Source organism: Pseudozyma flocculosa, assembly GCF_000417875.1.
Source record: "Pseudozyma flocculosa PF-1 unplaced genomic scaffold scaffold00003, whole genome shotgun sequence".
Taxonomy (NCBI): domain Eukaryota; kingdom Fungi; phylum Basidiomycota; class Ustilaginomycetes; order Ustilaginales; family Ustilaginaceae; genus Pseudozyma; species Pseudozyma flocculosa.
Genome location: NW_006920871.1, coordinates 225,397 through 240,946, shown reverse-complemented (window position 1 = coordinate 240,946; position 15,550 = coordinate 225,397). Strand labels below are relative to the sequence as shown.

Here is a 15,550-nt window from a genome sequence, read left to right as displayed (position 1 = left end):
GGTCGACATCGACATTATGAGGTGATTCTGGGGCTACGTTAGAGGCAAGGGCGTGATGAGGGTGGGTCGGATGGCACAAGGCCAAGGTGTGGTGGTGCCCACCAGCCTCCTCTTTCGATCCACCCGCCACACTCCCTCGAGCCGGAGACGTCCTGATCTGCCCATCAAGGCCGCAGGCACGTCCAGCCGCCAGCCACCGGCGCGGGTGAGGGCAAGTGCGAGCCGGGAGGTGGGCGGCTGCCCGCTTTGAGCGCAGCGCATTCTTCCGCGCGCGCAGGCACGCACGCACGCACGCACGCACGCCTCACTACTACTCGAGCGAGACGCCTGGGCGCTTTGCTGACTGTGTCCAAGCCCAAGTGAGGCCAGACAGGCCGGCGCAGACCAGGCAGGGCGGACGGGCGGGCAACGCGCTGGCGAGCCATGGCTCAGTCCAAGAGGGACGGGCGCACCTAGCCTGGCCTGGAGCATCGGCGATGCCGAAAAAACGGCCGCGGCCTTTGGTCCGCGAGGCCAGCCCTGCAGGCCGGGCAGGCCGGTCAGGTCTCGGAAGTCGCCGAGTGGCGCGCAGGCCGCCTGCCCCGCCGTCCCTTGACGACGTCTGGCAGCCAGTCTCGACGGCCTCCTTTGCTCCGCACCACCACCATCACCACCCCGGCCTCCCACACCTGCCCCGCTCGATCATCTGTTCGTCCTTCTCCTGTCTTCATCGAGGCTGCTCCCTCGTGTGGCCACTCGGCAGCCTTTTCTGTCGGCCTTTTGTCCAACATCGCCACCCGTCGGAACCCAACGAGAACCGCTCCTATCTCGGCTTTGGACAGCTACTCGACATTACAGTCCGATGGCAGCAGGCGGCTCGACGCCATCGTCGTCCGTCGTCGTTGCCGTCTAGACTGCGTCCGACCGGCTTGGTCGAGAGGCGATCTGCGCCGGCGCTCGCGGCGGAAGCAAGTGGCGCTGAAGCCAGTGAAGACCACCAAAGGGCAGCGGCAGGCAGTGGCGGTGTCGAGGTTCCCGACCGATCTCAGCAAGATGGACCGTGCCTCGAGGCACCCGTTTCCCAGCTCGCCGCGCCCAGGCGTTGGCACAGGAGCCGACGAGGATCCTTCTGACCCACGTTCCCCTGGCCAAGCCGCCCCTGCACCCGCCAAGCCTCGAGATCTGACGCCTCGTCCTCATCCAACGCAGCGCGTCCCGCTTTCCTCTGGCACTGCCGCTGCGGAGTCCAAGCGACCTTCCGAGGCGCGACAGGTTCAGCCAGCCCCCGAGGCAGTGAAACTGGCGAGCACCAGCAGCGTCAAGCGGCTCAAGCGGCTCGGCGAGACCGCTCGCAGCCGGAGCAGCCCGGCCAAGCCGGGTGCAGGTCTAATCCTGGCAGAAGCGTCGCCGAGCCCCGCCTCGCCGACGCGGGCTCGATCTCATCCTCTGCTTTGGCCGCGACCAGCTCGGGATGCTCCTCATGTCCGCGAGGGGGAGCCTGGTCCGCCCCTGCCCCCGCCTCCGCAGCGTTCGCCTGTCCATGGCCCGACGCTGCTGCCCGGAACGGTGGCGGACCCCCTGGGGCCACCTCAGACGCTGCTGGAAGCGCTCGGCGCTGCAGACGCAGCAGAGCAATCCCGCGCCGGTAGCTCCGGGGAAAGTCGCCGCAAGGGTGTGGTGTCGAGCCCGCCCCTGCCTCAGGCACCTCGTTCTCCCTTCGCCGCCACGCAAGACGAGAGCGTAGGGGGTGACTGGACGCCTTCGACCGCACTGCCGTCGTCTCGCCACCTCGACGAGGGAGCTTCCGCGTCGCACCATGGCCGACCCTCGATTCTCAAGCGACGGTCGTGGAAGAAGCTGCACCCGAGGAGCCGGAGCGCCTCGATCGATGCGCTCCACAGCCTAACCAGCCTGCCAGGCATCAGCTCCTTCAAGTCGCTGACGAGCCTACACAAGGGGGACCAGACGACCAAGGAGGGCAGCGTGCCCGCGACACCCGTCTCGAACCTCTCGACCGCCCCTGCCACGCCCTCGGTCGAAGGAGCGGCCTCATCGTCGGCCTGGTCTTTGTCCTCGTCGCCCGACGACTACTTCCGGGGCGGAGCAAAGAGCAAGCCTGGCGCGCCGAAGCAGCGGATGGCGACGGACCAAGGTCGCCTGCTTCAGACGGCAGCAGCTGCAGCCGCGGCTCCTCCGACCAAGGCCATCATCCGGGACCGGCACGGCCAGCCGGTGCGCAGCCCCTGCAAGCTGCTCTCGCACGACGATCCGGCCTTGCAGGACTGGGAGAGCTTCGTGCGCGCTTACGCCAACGGTCAGCTCGACCTCAACGCTCCTCTGCCAGCGCCGTCGAAAGGCAGGCCCGATCCGTCGGTCGTCCCGAGCGGGCCCGCGTCTCCCAGCGAAGGTCCGATGCTGGCCCCTCGACCGGGCTGGGAGACCGAGAGGCAGCGGTCGCTCCATCGCCTGCGGATCGAGGAGATGCCGCAGGAACGCTGGATCAAGATCCAGGAGATCTGCGACGAGCTGCAGCGCCGGACCCAGTGCCGAGAGAGCATGTTTGTCGTCGTCGAGAACGACGTCGTACACCTGTGGTGCAGCGGCAGCGAGTTCTTCCCGCCCGGCGTCTACCCGCGAGGCCACCTGCTTTGCTCGCACACCATCCGTGAGTGCCCCTCGCAGGCCATGACTGCAGAGCCGCTGCGGTGCCAGCCCGTTGATCTCCTATCCCGGGATGCTTTACCCCCTCCAGTCAACCGGAACGAGGGTCTCATCATTCCGGACCTCAGCAAAGACTGGCGGACCTCGAACAACCCGCTTCTTGAGGGCGTCCGCTACTACGCGGCGATGCCCGTGTGCACAGCGGAAGGAGTCCCTCTTGGCGCTGTGAGCTGGCCAGGCACTGGAACCTTTGCAGAGCAAATGCAAGTGAACGTGGATAAGGCTGACCTGCTTTCCTCCACGTTGTCCATGACAGCTCTGCTGCCTCTCTTCTGAGCCCAGGAGCGGCATGGAAGAGTGCGAGGGTGACAGGGCGCTGCTGGCTGAGTTTTCGGTGGCCATCGCCGCGGAGCTCGAGTCCTGGGCGGCCGAGTGCTTCCGCCGCAAGGTCGACGCCATCGAGCAGGGCTGGTGGAAGCTGGAGCGGCACCTACGCGAGCGCGGCGAGGTACGGCCGGGAGCCCGCATCGCGCCACCGTCCGACCTGCTCGACCCTTCGAGGTTCCCGCCACCCTCGCCGACCGACCCGCGCAAGATTGCCGGCCTCGGCCTGACGGCGACGCGACGCGACATCGCCGACATCGAGTTTTGCACGTCGATCATCGCCGATGCCATCGATCTCGAGGTGGTGTACGTCGTCGCCGTCGCGTCCCCGGCCGACCGCTGCAGCCTCATTGGCAGCCACGGCCTGCCCGGTCCGATCGAGCGACTCAATCCGGATCTCTACCTCAAGGCGCTTCACGCTCACGAGGGCGGCCTGGTCTACGAGAATGCGGCGCGCTTCGAAACGGACCTTGGCGGCACAGACGGCACAAGCGACGACGGCGATGCGCGCAGGCAGGACGGCAAGTTCCAGGCAGCGGTCTTCTGCCCGATCTTCTTCAATCTTCCGGACGGGCGTGCTGCCTCGGAGCTCTCCACCATCTTTGAAGGTCACACGCCCCCCGTGAGCCGCGACACGCCTGCGCCCGTCCCTTCTTCGACCAGCAACGTCGCCATTCGACGCTGCTCGATCCTCTCGACCGAGGCCGGCGCTTCGATCGGCTTCGTCCTGGCGGCCCTCACGCGATCCAGGAGGCGCGTCGTCGGGGTCGAGGACCTCCGCTACCTTCAGGGCTTCGCCGACGTCATCGGCGCGCTTTGGAAAAAGTGCCTGCCATCGGCGACGACGCCTGGACCAGGAGAAGCGGCCGATGAGGCGGCCGGCATCGCCGCAGCCAGGGCGCAGGAGCTCTCGCGCAAGTCGAGGCAGCCCTCGTACATCGCCGCCAGCAAAAAGGCCATGAGGGTCACGGGCGATGGACTGACTGCGCTGATGAAGGGCATGCACCTGTCGACGTCGCGATCCTCGTCCGACCTCGGCTCCGAGGGCGGCAAGCGTCCGCGTCTCCGATGCCAGCGCACGCTGGGATCCACCGAGAGCCAGATGTCCACGAGCAGCGAGTCGACCGCCGCTGCCGAGGCTGAGCCCGAGGTTGCCTCGGCCGTGTCGTCCGGCGGCAAGGGCGGCGATGGTCCGAGGTCGAGGACCGCGAGCACCGCGTCGTCTTCGGCACTGGGCTCGCCCGCCTTTCGACCCACCGCTGCTCCAGTCACGATGACCACGGCCGAGGTCGCGTCGCTCCCGGCCCTCTGCCAGCTGCCGTCGACCGACGTCGCGGATCCCTTCCTCACGGCTCAGCCCATGGGAGCGCTGCCGGACAGGGGCTTGCTCCCACCACCGCGAAGGTCGAGGCCCCGCGCCAGCGCGCGCTCGGCTTCTCCCTCCTAGTCGGCGAGGGCGAGGCTCACCAAGGTCGCCCACCCTATCATCAACTTGCGAGTCTTCACTCGAGCACGCCTCAATGCCCCTCCCAGGAAACCGAAGATCCGCTATCGGTCCATCCCTTGGCTCATTATACCACCATTCCCAGACGGAGCGCCCGAGCGCCGTCTCATCGATATCCAGTTGCTCTCTTCCGCTGCCGTACGCCTCCGGACAGCACTCAGATCGCGCAAACGCGCGACCCTACCCGCCTCAGCTGTGGCCGGCTCGGCCGATGGAGCCGCCAGGCGATTGCGACACTGCTCACACCATCACGGCCTGATTTGAATGATACGACATGGGCATTTGCGTGTTGATTCTCGGGTACCATGCATCACGGGGCGGCGAGGTCGAGCTGGACCTGGGCCAGGACATCGGCGAGCTTGTCGTAGGGCAGGGCGACGATGCGGCCAAAGAGGGGCGCCTCGAAGCTGTCTGCCGCATCCTGTGGTGGCGGGAAGCGGAAGGTGTGGGTATGTGTTGCGAACTAGGGTCGAAAGTCGAGGTGGGTGGAGGAGGGAGAGGGGGGCGCGAGGTCAGCCAGCTGATCATTAAGGCGCGACGACGGAATCGGATCGGGCCGCGGTAAGAGCCAGCAACGCACCTTTGCGAGGGCCTTGTCCTCTGGGTGGAAGAGTCCAAGCTCCTCTTCACCGCTGTTGCCGCCGCCGATGCCGGTGCCCTGTGCAATGGCGCGCACCCGCGCGGCGTCCTTTTTGGCACCCTGCTTCTTTGCCTCGCGCTTGGCGAGCTTGTTCTTGCGCCGCCGCGCGCCCGCTAGGCCGGTGGCCTCGTCGTCGTCGTCCTCGTCCATGGCCTCGTCGTCGGAGAAGGCATCGGCCGAGAACACGCGCGAGAAGAAGATGAGGTGCGAGGGCCTGGTCGGGGCGGGCGTCTGCACAGGGCGGCGGAACGGCGGACCGACGAACACGACAGCAAGAGGAGGCAGACGAGGTCAGTACTGGATGGCGGGCCCTCCTGCCGCGACGGCGGCGCGACTCACCTTTGAGCTCCGGGCCTGCTCGAGCTCCTCGACGAGCATGTTGTAGAGCGGTGGGGCGACCTGGGGGGGCATGTTGACCATGCGCTCGTGGAGGACAAACGTGACGGGCGGGTTGGTCGAGGTGGGCGAGAGGGCCTTTTTGATGAGATCCTGAAAGTCCTTTGCGGCCGGCGACTTGCCGAGGACGTCGGAGAGGTACTTTGTCAGGGTCGCGGTGGCCGCCGTCGCCGCCTCGGTGGTGCTGGCTGAACTGGGGCCGAGCTCGAGGGCGCTGACAAAGGCGTAGGGGTCCTGGTCCTCGTCGCCGTCGATCTTGATGGTGGTCCCTACGCCGTCGGTGGTGGCAAGCTTGATGACGTGGTCGGCGAGGGCGCCGAGGTCGAGGTGGGTGGCGTGCGAGTAGAAGAGCTGCTGGAGGAGCCGCTTGAGGGCCTGGAAGTCGATCTCCTCGGGCGATCGGAAGTCGAAGTCGACATTGATAAAGTCCTGCGGGGCGTTTGAGGGGGAGAGGGAGGAGGAGGACGAGGGTGCGTCGGGGCTGTCAGGGCGTGGGCCGGTGCAAGGGCAAAGTCGACGAACGAGGGCTGCTCACGGGATCGCTCGAGTCCGAGTCGTAGTCGGAGCCGTCGTGGTTGGGCTGGTCGTCTTCGGCCTTGCGCTTCGACGCCTTTGCCTCGGCCACTGCGGCGGCTGATACGGCGGGCATGCTAGGTGGTGGTGAGTGTGGTGCGATGTGGTCGGTGTCGTCGGTGTCGTCGTTCGTCAGTCGTCAAACGTGTGAGAAGAGAGGTGAGCCACCTCGAAGGTTGTCTGAGGGCTGTGCGAAGGTGGTGCAGCCCGCACGCCGATGTGGAGCAAGCTCAAATTTTTCTTGGCCGCCGCCGCCGCCCGGTATCGGCCGTAAGATCCTCCGACTAAGGCTGGCCCGAGCGCAGCCCAGGCCAGCGGGCCTTTGCTTTGCGGGGCCATCCGACCCGCCTGGAGGCCATGCTGAGAGGCAGTCCATGCGTGATGCGTGGCTTGAGCTTGACAAGACATTGGTGACCATTTCGTAGAGGCCAAGCTCGGCCAGCCCTGCCAGCGACGAAGGTGGCAGCGAGACCAATAAGATTGAGATTGGCAGCTGGCGAGAAAGCAAGGGCGGCGGCGTGACGTAGCGACTTGGCAGGCAGGCCAGGCGGGGCCGGGTGCCGGGTAGCGACATCTGTGCGAGGAAAAGCGAACAGCGGCCAGCAGTCTAGTCTGGGCCCCAGCCCCGCCCCCGCCCCCGCCCCGGCTGGCCCGCCATCACACGACGACGAGGCCAGGCCTAGGGGCTGGCCGGCTGGCTGGCTGCTGGCATGCGCGATGCTACATACACTGCGCCGGGGCCAGCGGTTGCGCTTCTGGTACCCGTCATGCTCGCCTCGCCTCGCCTTTGGCCTACCACCACCATCTCACTACTATCCGCGCCTCTCTTCTCTTTGCCAGCATCCCCCGTCTCACTCGCCTCGCCTCGCCTCATCTCGACACTGCCTTGCTCGACAACGTTGACCAACAGCACACCCTCCTGACCGCATCGCCGCCAGCCTCAGCCCAGCGCAGCCCAGCTTCGACCCGTCCGACACCAGCCGAGGCGCGCTCATCCCATCCCACCACGCGGGTCACTTCCGCAGCAATGTCCCAGCAGCCCTCGGCCACCACCGCCGCTTCGGCACCGCCCGACCAAGTCGACCTCCGCGACGACTCGTCGGCACGCCGCTACGCCAAGACGTCGCACCTCGGCCAGCGCCGAAACGACTACGACACCCGCTACGACCACCTAACCCCCGCCGAGCGAGCAGAGGCGCTCAAGGCTGCCGCAAACGAGGAGCTCGAATCCACCGCAGAGTTCCGCAGGGCCCGCGCACTCACCGCAGACAACCTCGAACGCATCCCCGACGCAGACCAGCTCGCACCCGGCATCCGCCTACCTGGGCAGGGCGTCGACCCGCGCGGAGACCGCCACCATGGCCGAGGAGACCATGACAATGACAACGACAACGACAACGACCTGCCCACCTCTTCTACCGACGCAGACGGTGCCGCCCTCAGCCTCGAAACCGGGGATACCAGCGTGGGCAACTTTGGCGAAGGAGGCGCGCCGGTCCGTGAGTTGTCACCCTCCCCGCCCTCTACCCACCTCGCGAGTAGCCAAGGCACGCTGCGATCCTGACCCTCGCCGTCGGTCCTCTCTTCCTTGCGCCTCGATGCACGGCACGCAGCGGGAGTGCCGCCGGAGCTGGATCCGCGCACGGCAGCCTTCCGCCCGCACAGCCCCGGCGCCGCTTCCGTCTTTTCGGTCGCTGTGCAGCCACCGGGCTCGCCCAAGCCCCAGATGGTCGATATCTCGGAGCCGGCGAGTCCGTTCCCCGAAACGCGGTCCAGCGCCACTGTCAGCGGAGCATCCGCCACGGCCGGCTCCTCCTACTCGGCCTCGGCCCGAGGTAGCTCACCCCCACTCTCGGCAGGCTTCGCCCCCACCGACGCCGCGGCCTACGCCGGTCGGCTGGCGCCGGGCCCCAGCGGCCTGAGCCGTACTGTGGCCAGCGTGGCACCCTCCGAGGCCGGCAGCATCAGCTCAAGCGGAACGGGAGGAGGCCAGGGCAGCACGGGCACCGCCGACGACCAGGAGCTCGCCCTGCGCGCAGCCTACATCGAGCGGCAACGTATGCGCGAGCGAGAAATCATGGGCGGCGAAGCGGGCGTCGGCGGCACCTCGCTGCCCGTCTTCCCGCCCAGAGGATCCACGCCCCTCGCCTTTGCGCCCGGGCTGTCGTCGCGGCTGGTTCAGGGTCCCGCCTCGCGCGCCGGCAGCACCGCGGCCACGATTGGCACCGCATCGCCGCCGCCCTCGCTCGATGGCAGCGAGATCCCGGACGGCGTCGCGTCGCCCTCGCGCCGCGGATCGGTGGATAGCACAGAGACGCTCGGCAGCATCCGGGCGCCGCCCAGCATCCCCGGCTTCGATATGGTCGGAGGAGCGGGCACGGGAGGCGGCAGCGGCGGCGTCGGCGGCGGCATCGATAGTCGGAGGATGAGCAGGGGCGGCAGCTCGATTGGCATGGGCGATGCCGATGCGTCCATCGTGGCGCCGGCACGGAGGGGATCGGAAGCGGGACTCGTCGACCAGGCCATGGACGAGGACGTCGAGGGTGGCAGCGGTGGCGGCGCCAGGCCCGGCGAGGACGACGAGGCCATGCCCGACTCGGCTGCCGAGATGCACGCAAAGGCGGGGCAGCAGTGACACGGCGGCCGAGGGCGAGGGCGAGGGCGTGGGCGAGGGAGGTATGGCACGGCACGATAGGACACGACACGACGCAGACGGGCCCGCGCTGCTCGGAGCTGGAGGCGGGCACTCGACACACTTGTCAATTCCTAGATCCGGACTGGCAGCAGCGGCGACGCGACGACGGCATCGCCGTCTTTGGTTTGCAAAGGCATCCCTTACTAATCGCTCCTCGAAACAGATCGACATGCGTGCGTGGACAAGGCAGTCGTGGGGCACCACGGGGAAGGGCCTCGACCGATTCCGCCCGGCCAAGACAAGCTGGCATTGGGCTCGTGGGGGCTTGGCACCTCGGCCTGCGTCGGTCTTGTCTCACAGCTCCGTCTCGACATCGGCCGTCCTGCGATCCTGGATATTGAGCCTGCCAAAGAGCGACGAGCTGCCCGACTTGGCCGACGAGCCGAGCCAGCTGGCCGTGCGCACCGCCTTGAACTGCTTGACGCCGCGGTGCTGCCGATGCCGCTCGCGCTTCTCGTCGCGCCACCGCTTCATCCTCTCCCTCAGCGTCGGATCCTCCTCCTCGCCGGCGGCGTCGTCGTCGTCGTCGTCGTCGTCGTGGCGATGGTGATCGGAACCGGAACCGGAACCGGAGCCGGACGAGGCGGTGGGAGACCTGACCATGTTGGATCCCTCGACGTACTTTGGTCTCGTCCCCGCACGCTTCTCGCCGCCGTCGTCGCTGTCGCCATCGCCATCGCCATCGCCATCGCCATCGCCATCGCTATCCCGCTCGCTATCGCCCAGCTCGGTGCCGAGGTCGACCTGCCTCTTCTCGTCCTCGAGGTATCCCTGCGTGTTGAGGCGCGACTTTGCAAAGTCGCCCTTCTTGTCCCTCAGCCCGGCGGCGACGCAGCACTGCCACGCCTGCATGACGGCCTTGGCGTCCCTGTTTTCCTCGAGCTCGACGTGCACCTCGCCCAGGCCGGACTTGAACTGCATCTTGACCTCGAGGTAGCCCACCTTTTCCACGCCCAGCGCCTCGGCCTCGGCCTCGCGCCGGTAGTCGTGATAGTTTTGCCGAAGCCGGTGGAAGTCGTGGCCCGGCTTGGGGCGGTAGATGGGCAGGCGCTCCGACGTCACCTCGTCGTCGGACAGGTCCTGCATCCAGACGATGCACATGGCAATCACCTTGTGTTTGCCCAGCGCATTGTGCCCGCGGAACTCGATCTGCATGTCGGGTCGGGGAGGGAGGAAAGAGGGAGGAGAGAGGAAGGAGCGGGGCAAAGGAAGGACAGGAAGGGGCAGAGCATGGTCAGCACCGGCCATCCGCAGGCGCGACCCTGGTGCCCTCGCGCCAAAAGACTGACCATGTACGGCGCCGCATACCGCCGCCGGGCCGGGACGCGGAACGGGAACTCGTCGTCGCGGATCTTCCACTCGATCGACTTGCCGTCGTCGGTGTGGCGGGCGCGGTGGGCCGACACCTTGTTGCTGCCGGCCAGGGTGCGCGCGCGAAGGCTGGTGAGGTGGAGGTCGTGCGCCGTGAAGCCGGTCCCCTCGACAAAGTCGGTGGCCACGGGCGACGTGAGCAGGCGCACGGTGCCAATGTTCCAGCCAAGCTTCGACTTGACGCGCGTCATGGCCATGATGGGCCGGAAGAGGAGGCTGAGCCGGATGCGCCCGTAGCCGACGCCGCCGGCAATGGGGAAGAATTGCGTCACCTGCGACGTCTCCTTGAAGAGGTCCGTCAGCCGGATGGCCACGACGCCCAGGATCGTGTCGGCCTCGCGCAGCCGGTAGTCGTGCACGACAAACATGAGGAGCGTCCGGCGCCAGTCGCGGATGAAGCGCTCCGTACCGGCATTGTAGAACGGGTTCCGGCTCAGCGCCTTTGTACGCGTCCGGAACACGGTCTCGTCGTTGATGATGATGCTGACATAGGCCGAGGGCGCGCTCGGCGGCTCCTCCTCGGTCTGGCGAGGTCAGGAAGCGAGCGGGCAAAGAGGGGACCCCCGAGGGGCATGGCCACAAGGTCAGCAAAGGAGTTGGCGGGGCATCCGACACGGCTCGCGCGCGACCGGTTGCCGGACTCACCTCGACGGTCTCGACGTCTTGGCCGGGGCCGTTTCTGCGCCGCCGCAGCGACGATCCGCCGCCGTGGTCGGCGCTCTCGAGGTTGGCAATCTGGTGGATCTGCATCGAGAGGATGCCCGAGGGGAGCGACGGGTTGGGCGGCTCAAACTGGACCGCCGTCTCCTGGTGCCTCGTCTGCCGACCGTCGTCCTGGCGCAGCATCTGGTCGGCAAAGCTCTCGCCCTCCTTGACGGCCTCCTGCGACAGTCGCCGCACCTGGTTGGTCGCTTCGCCCGCCGCGTCCCACTTGGTCTCGTCGACGGGGTCATTGCGGCCGTTGTCGTCGTCGTCGCCCTCGCTGTCGCCGTCGCCGTCGCCGCCGCTCCTGCCCTCGCCCTTGTCCCCGCCGCCCTTGCCCTCGACCATCTGCTCGATGCCCTTGGCCTTTTCGCGGCTCGGGCGGTTGGGCGCCTTGGCAAAGAAGCCGACCGACCACTCGATGGTGCCCTCCTTTTTCATCTCGCGGCTGAGCCCGATGAGCGGGTCCTTGCGGCGGAAGAGGCGGCCAGGCCGGTTCACGAGCTCCAGCAGGTCGACCTCGGCGCGGCCGAGCATGTCGTCGGGCGTGAAGCGGTCCGAGTCCCACAGTGCGATGGCCACCTTTTCGCGCGCCCGCACCGCCTCGGGCGAGATGGTCATGACGTGGCGCTCCTCCCAGCGCGGCGAGAGGTCGTTGAGCGCCACGCGCGTCGCGTACTGCACCTTTCCGTACTTGGCCAGGCTGACGGTGCAATACGGGTCGCTCGAGCCGCCGAGGTCCTGCGCTTCGAGGTCCGAGGCCGAGTGGATGTAGACGACCAGGACGCCGAGCGCGTCGACCTCGCGCTTGATGTTGTCGCCCATGAGAATCTCGCCGACGTCCATCGTGAGGCTGTTGGGCGCCACGTACTCGCTCGTGGCGGCGTCGATCGAGCTCTGGATGAAGCTGCTGATAAAGGGCAGGTTAGACGTGTTGAGGCGCAGAAAGGGGACCACCTCGACGCCGACGCGCGGCAGGCCGACGAGCGAGAGGGTCACGTTCTTGACAAACGGCGGGTCGGGCGTCAGCTGGACGCGCATCCGCACGCGGCCCACCAGGCGGAGATCTCGACGAGCACGGGCAGCGGCACGCTGTAGACCTTCCTGGCCCCTAGCCAGAACTTGATCTGGAGATGCGCGTTTCGGCTCTTGCTGGCCACCGTCTTGACCGTCGGCCGAGCGCGGTAGACAAAGGCCAGCTCGACGTTGATAAACGTCGAGCCGGCGCCCTCTTCGCCGCGCACCTTTTTGCCCGAGTCGAGCTCCTCGGCCGTCTGCGGACCTTTTGAGGCTCCTCGCGTGTCGCGGGCGTCCTCCTCCTCGAGCCGCCGCAGCACCTCTTCCTCGTGCGGGTCCTTCATGACCTTTTCGCGGAGGCGCTTCTTTCGCAGCTCGCGCTGCGCCGCCTTGTGGAGCACCTCGATGTCCTTGTCGTTGTCCGGCAGGATCCGCAGGCCCGTGAGGCGGAGCGGCGTCGAACCCTGCGCCACGTCGACGACCTTGACGGCGTGGACAAAGCCCGGGATACTCGCCTGCATCACGTCCTCGAGCGTGCCGCCGAGCGACGAGAAGAGCTGCGGGTTGAGCACCTCCCAGAGGCCCTCGAGGATGCCGTTGAGCCATTCCGCCCCCTCGGTGACGCCCTCGAAGCCCAGGTCGTCGCTGTGGCCCGGGGCGCTGCCGGCGGAAGCCGCTGCCGCCTGACCCATGGCCGGCAGCTTACCCCGGGCCGCTTCGCCCCTCGCTCGCTCGCGCTGCCACCGGTGATCTTCTGCCGACTCGCGGATCGACTTCCAGGTCCACCAGCCCAGCCAGGCGTTGAGGCCGACCGAGAGGACGGCGGGGAGGACGCCGAGGATGGTGATGATGCCCCACGCCAGAAAGAGAGGGATGAGCAGCGGATGGATGTCGCGGATCGTGGCCGGCAGCGACGGCTCGGGCGGAAAGGGCATCGTCATGACGTTTTCGCTGTCGGCGAACGGCCCTCTGCGCCGGGGGCCGGGGGGCGGGCCGTGGGCCTTGCCGTCGTGCTTGGATCTGGCCTCGTCGGCGTAGAGGTCGTCCATGGTCTTCATGGCACGGCGATACTCTTTGCGGCTGACGTCGTGGATCCAGGTCTGCTGGCCGGTGATGGGGTCGTCGACCAGGCGGGGCTTGCGCGTCCGCCGCCGGGCGTCGCTGGCGGCCCTGGAGGGGTCCTGGTGCGCGTCGCTTGGCTCGTCGGCGATGTCGGCATCGTCTTGCTGCGCCAGTCCCTCGGCGGCGTCGCCCTGGCTGCGATGGTCGTCGCCGTCCTTTGCAGCGCTTCGGCCCGATCCAAAGAGCCTGCTGAGCCGGTTGCGCTGGCGCGAGGATGGCGAGGTGGGCGCCGTGGGGCTGATGGGTTCGCCGATGGAGCTGTCGTCCGAGTCGCTCTCCTCGCTGTCCTTGTTGACGACCTCGGAGAAGCCCTTTTTGACAAAGCGCTGGATCGATGGGATGGGATTGTCGGCGCTCCAAAAGTCCTTGTGTTTGTGGTGGATGGCGCCCGGCGGCGGCGGCGGCGGCGGGTCCGGCGACGACGTCGACGTCGACTTCGACGAGGAAGGGTCCATCGTGGCGGCGCGGATATGCAAACGGCACGAGCAGCAGCTTCAAGGACGGGTCGAGTGCGGCAGCATGTGGTGGTGATGATGGTGAGGCAGAAGAGAGAGGGACGGAGCAGGGCATGGCATAGCATAGCCAAGACCACGACAAGGCGAGGCCAGCACGACGACGGGACAAGTGACTGCAAAGAGGCAGCAGGGCGATGTACGGTTTGGAGGTAGGTCCACCCACACCTGTCATCGGCGCGCATGACTTCCGGCATCGTGCCGGTAGGCCTAGGCTCGTCTGGCTACGGCCTGCCGAACATCCTGGCGCCAAGACCCACAGCAGGCCGGCCAGACGGCGGGTGCTTCCGTAGGCCACCCTGCCGACGCCTTGGGCCGCGGAAGTACGTTTGTACGTATGTAGCCAGGTGCGATGCCGTTTCAGGTTGCTCCCGGCCTGGCCTATGACGAAAGACACCACCAGCTCCCAGCCTCTTGGAGCAAGACCGGTACCGGCATCAAGATCATATCGCCTCTGGCCCTTCTATCTGTCCCTTACTCGATCTCACTTCGACCCCACGCCTCGACGCATGCATTCACTTTGCCTGAGCCATGCTCACGGGCTCAAGGCAGCAAGCAGAAACCACCACCGGTACCGTCGCACGGCGGACGACCTGGTCCGGCAGGCAGACATGTGTCCAAGCCGAGCATTCCAGCAGACGGCCGCTCGCCTTATCTACCCGAGTGCAAGAAGAGGCCGCCATCGCCGCACCCTTGGCTTCTGCCTTCGAGAACGCCCACCCTGATCCCCTCTGCCAGCATCTCGCTCCTCCTGCTCTCGCCCCCTTGGATTGCATGCCTCGAGGCACCTTCAAAGGCTCGCAGACGGTGGTAAAGGGTGGAAGCTCGAGAGCGAGCACGATGGTGAGCGGCCGCCCGGTAGCGGACCCTTCCAGATGCCCGGCCGGCTGGGCTCGCCGGCGACTTGCGGGACGCGCTCAGCGCCTGCTTTGGTCCCCCACTTTGGTACGAAATTGCCCGCAGCCGCGACGTCATGCTGCCGCGCCAGCTCGCCGACCCGTTGGCAGCGCCTGCTTGCTTCTGACCTGCACTTCTTTGGCCGGCCACCGACCCACGCCGCCGGGCCCAGCATCGCACGTCTGCTCGCCTGCCTGCTCGACACACTGCACAGCCCTCGCTCGATGCCGTCGCCATCACCAGGTGTCGGCTGTCTATCTCGTCTTCAACGTTGAATGCCTACGGCCACGGCCACGACGGCGGGCTACCGCGCCCGGGCAAAGTGGTTAAAGTACCAGCGCACGCCGCTCCTCGCCTGGTCGCGCACCACCAGCCCGCTCTTGATCTCGACCATCTCGACGAGTTCCGTGACCAGCAGCACCGGCGCATTCTCCCGCTCTGCAATCTCAAGCGTCGACAGGCCTGGCCCCCACTCCTGTGCCGTTCCTGGTGTCGCGGGGGACCGGCGACGGTGCTCGTCCTCGACCGCGTCCAGGTAGCCCACCAGCCGCGCGGCAAACGCATTCTCGCTGTACCGCGGCGTATGGAGCACGGCAAGGCCAGAATCAAACGTCTTGAGCTGGATCGAAGGCGAGGTGAGGTCGGGCAGGTAGAGCGAGGCCGATCGCAGCGCTTGCGGCGGCACCAGCGCTGGGTACGGAGAGGAGGAATGGGGCAGGGAGAGGATGTCAGCATTGGAGGCCCGGGGTATCCTATGGACGGCACGGCCAGGCCCAAGTCGCCCTCGCCACAAAACTCACCTATGCCGCGCGCTCGGTTCCACACACACCAGATCTCGTCGAGTCCGAGCAGTCCGCGCTCCGTCTCGGGCATCCTCGCCAGCGACTCCCTCGCCTTGCCCTGGGCCAGCACGCTGCCGCGGCCCATCAGGCCGGGAGCGCCCTGGGATCCGAGCAGCAGGCCGCCCAGCTCGCGCGCCAGCTCCATGTGGTACTCGGCCTGGTCCCTCGCCATGTCCTCGGTCACTGCGGGCGCGGGCAGTCCCAGCCGCACCAGCGATGACCGGATCAGCGTCGCGGCCTCGGCATCGGGAAGTG

The 15,550-nt window shown here is 67.4% G+C and overlaps 5 protein-coding genes across 5 annotated transcripts in view; 2 read left to right on the top strand and 3 right to left on the bottom strand.

Moving 5' to 3' along the window:
• Nucleotides 1-1,032: 1,032 nt before the first annotated feature.
• Nucleotides 1,033-4,471, top strand: PFL1_01206 (uncharacterized protein; the record flags this gene model as incomplete). The annotated part of the gene is made up of 3 exons (XM_007878709.1): nucleotides 1,033-2,644; nucleotides 2,732-2,865; nucleotides 2,957-4,471. 3 exons carry the CDS (start codon nucleotides 1,033-1,035, stop codon nucleotides 4,469-4,471), a joined length of 3,261 nt encoding a protein of 1,086 aa, XP_007876900.1.
• Nucleotides 4,472-4,838: 367 nt separating this feature from the next.
• PFL1_01205 (uncharacterized protein) lies at nucleotides 4,839-6,213 on the bottom strand (the record flags this gene model as incomplete). The annotated part of the gene is made up of 4 exons (XM_007878708.1): nucleotides 4,839-4,991; nucleotides 5,109-5,399; nucleotides 5,508-5,993; nucleotides 6,100-6,213. 4 exons carry the CDS (start codon nucleotides 6,211-6,213, stop codon nucleotides 4,839-4,841), a joined length of 1,044 nt encoding a protein of 347 aa, XP_007876899.1.
• A 951-nt stretch (nucleotides 6,214-7,164) lies between these two features.
• PFL1_01204 (uncharacterized protein) lies at nucleotides 7,165-8,772 on the top strand (the record flags this gene model as incomplete). Its single annotated transcript, XM_007878707.1, has 2 exons — nucleotides 7,165-7,636; nucleotides 7,751-8,772. 2 exons carry the CDS (start codon nucleotides 7,165-7,167, stop codon nucleotides 8,770-8,772), a joined length of 1,494 nt encoding a protein of 497 aa, XP_007876898.1.
• Nucleotides 8,773-9,126: 354 nt separating this feature from the next.
• On the bottom strand, nucleotides 9,127-12,528 carry PFL1_01203 (uncharacterized protein; the record flags this gene model as incomplete). Its single annotated transcript, XM_007878706.1, has 3 exons — nucleotides 9,127-9,981; nucleotides 10,122-10,727; nucleotides 10,849-12,528. 3 exons carry the CDS (start codon nucleotides 12,526-12,528, stop codon nucleotides 9,127-9,129), a joined length of 3,141 nt encoding a protein of 1,046 aa, XP_007876897.1.
• A 2,229-nt stretch (nucleotides 12,529-14,757) lies between these two features.
• Nucleotides 14,758-15,550, bottom strand: part of PFL1_01202 (uncharacterized protein) — a gene marked incomplete at both ends in the record, with an annotated part of 2,596 nt that continues 1,803 nt past the window's right edge. The window contains 2 exons of the mRNA XM_007878705.1: nucleotides 14,758-15,143; nucleotides 15,254-15,478. Of these exons, the coding sequence (XP_007876896.1) occupies nucleotides 14,758-15,143; nucleotides 15,254-15,478 (611 nt within the window). The remainder of the gene's footprint in view (nucleotides 15,144-15,253; nucleotides 15,479-15,550) is intronic.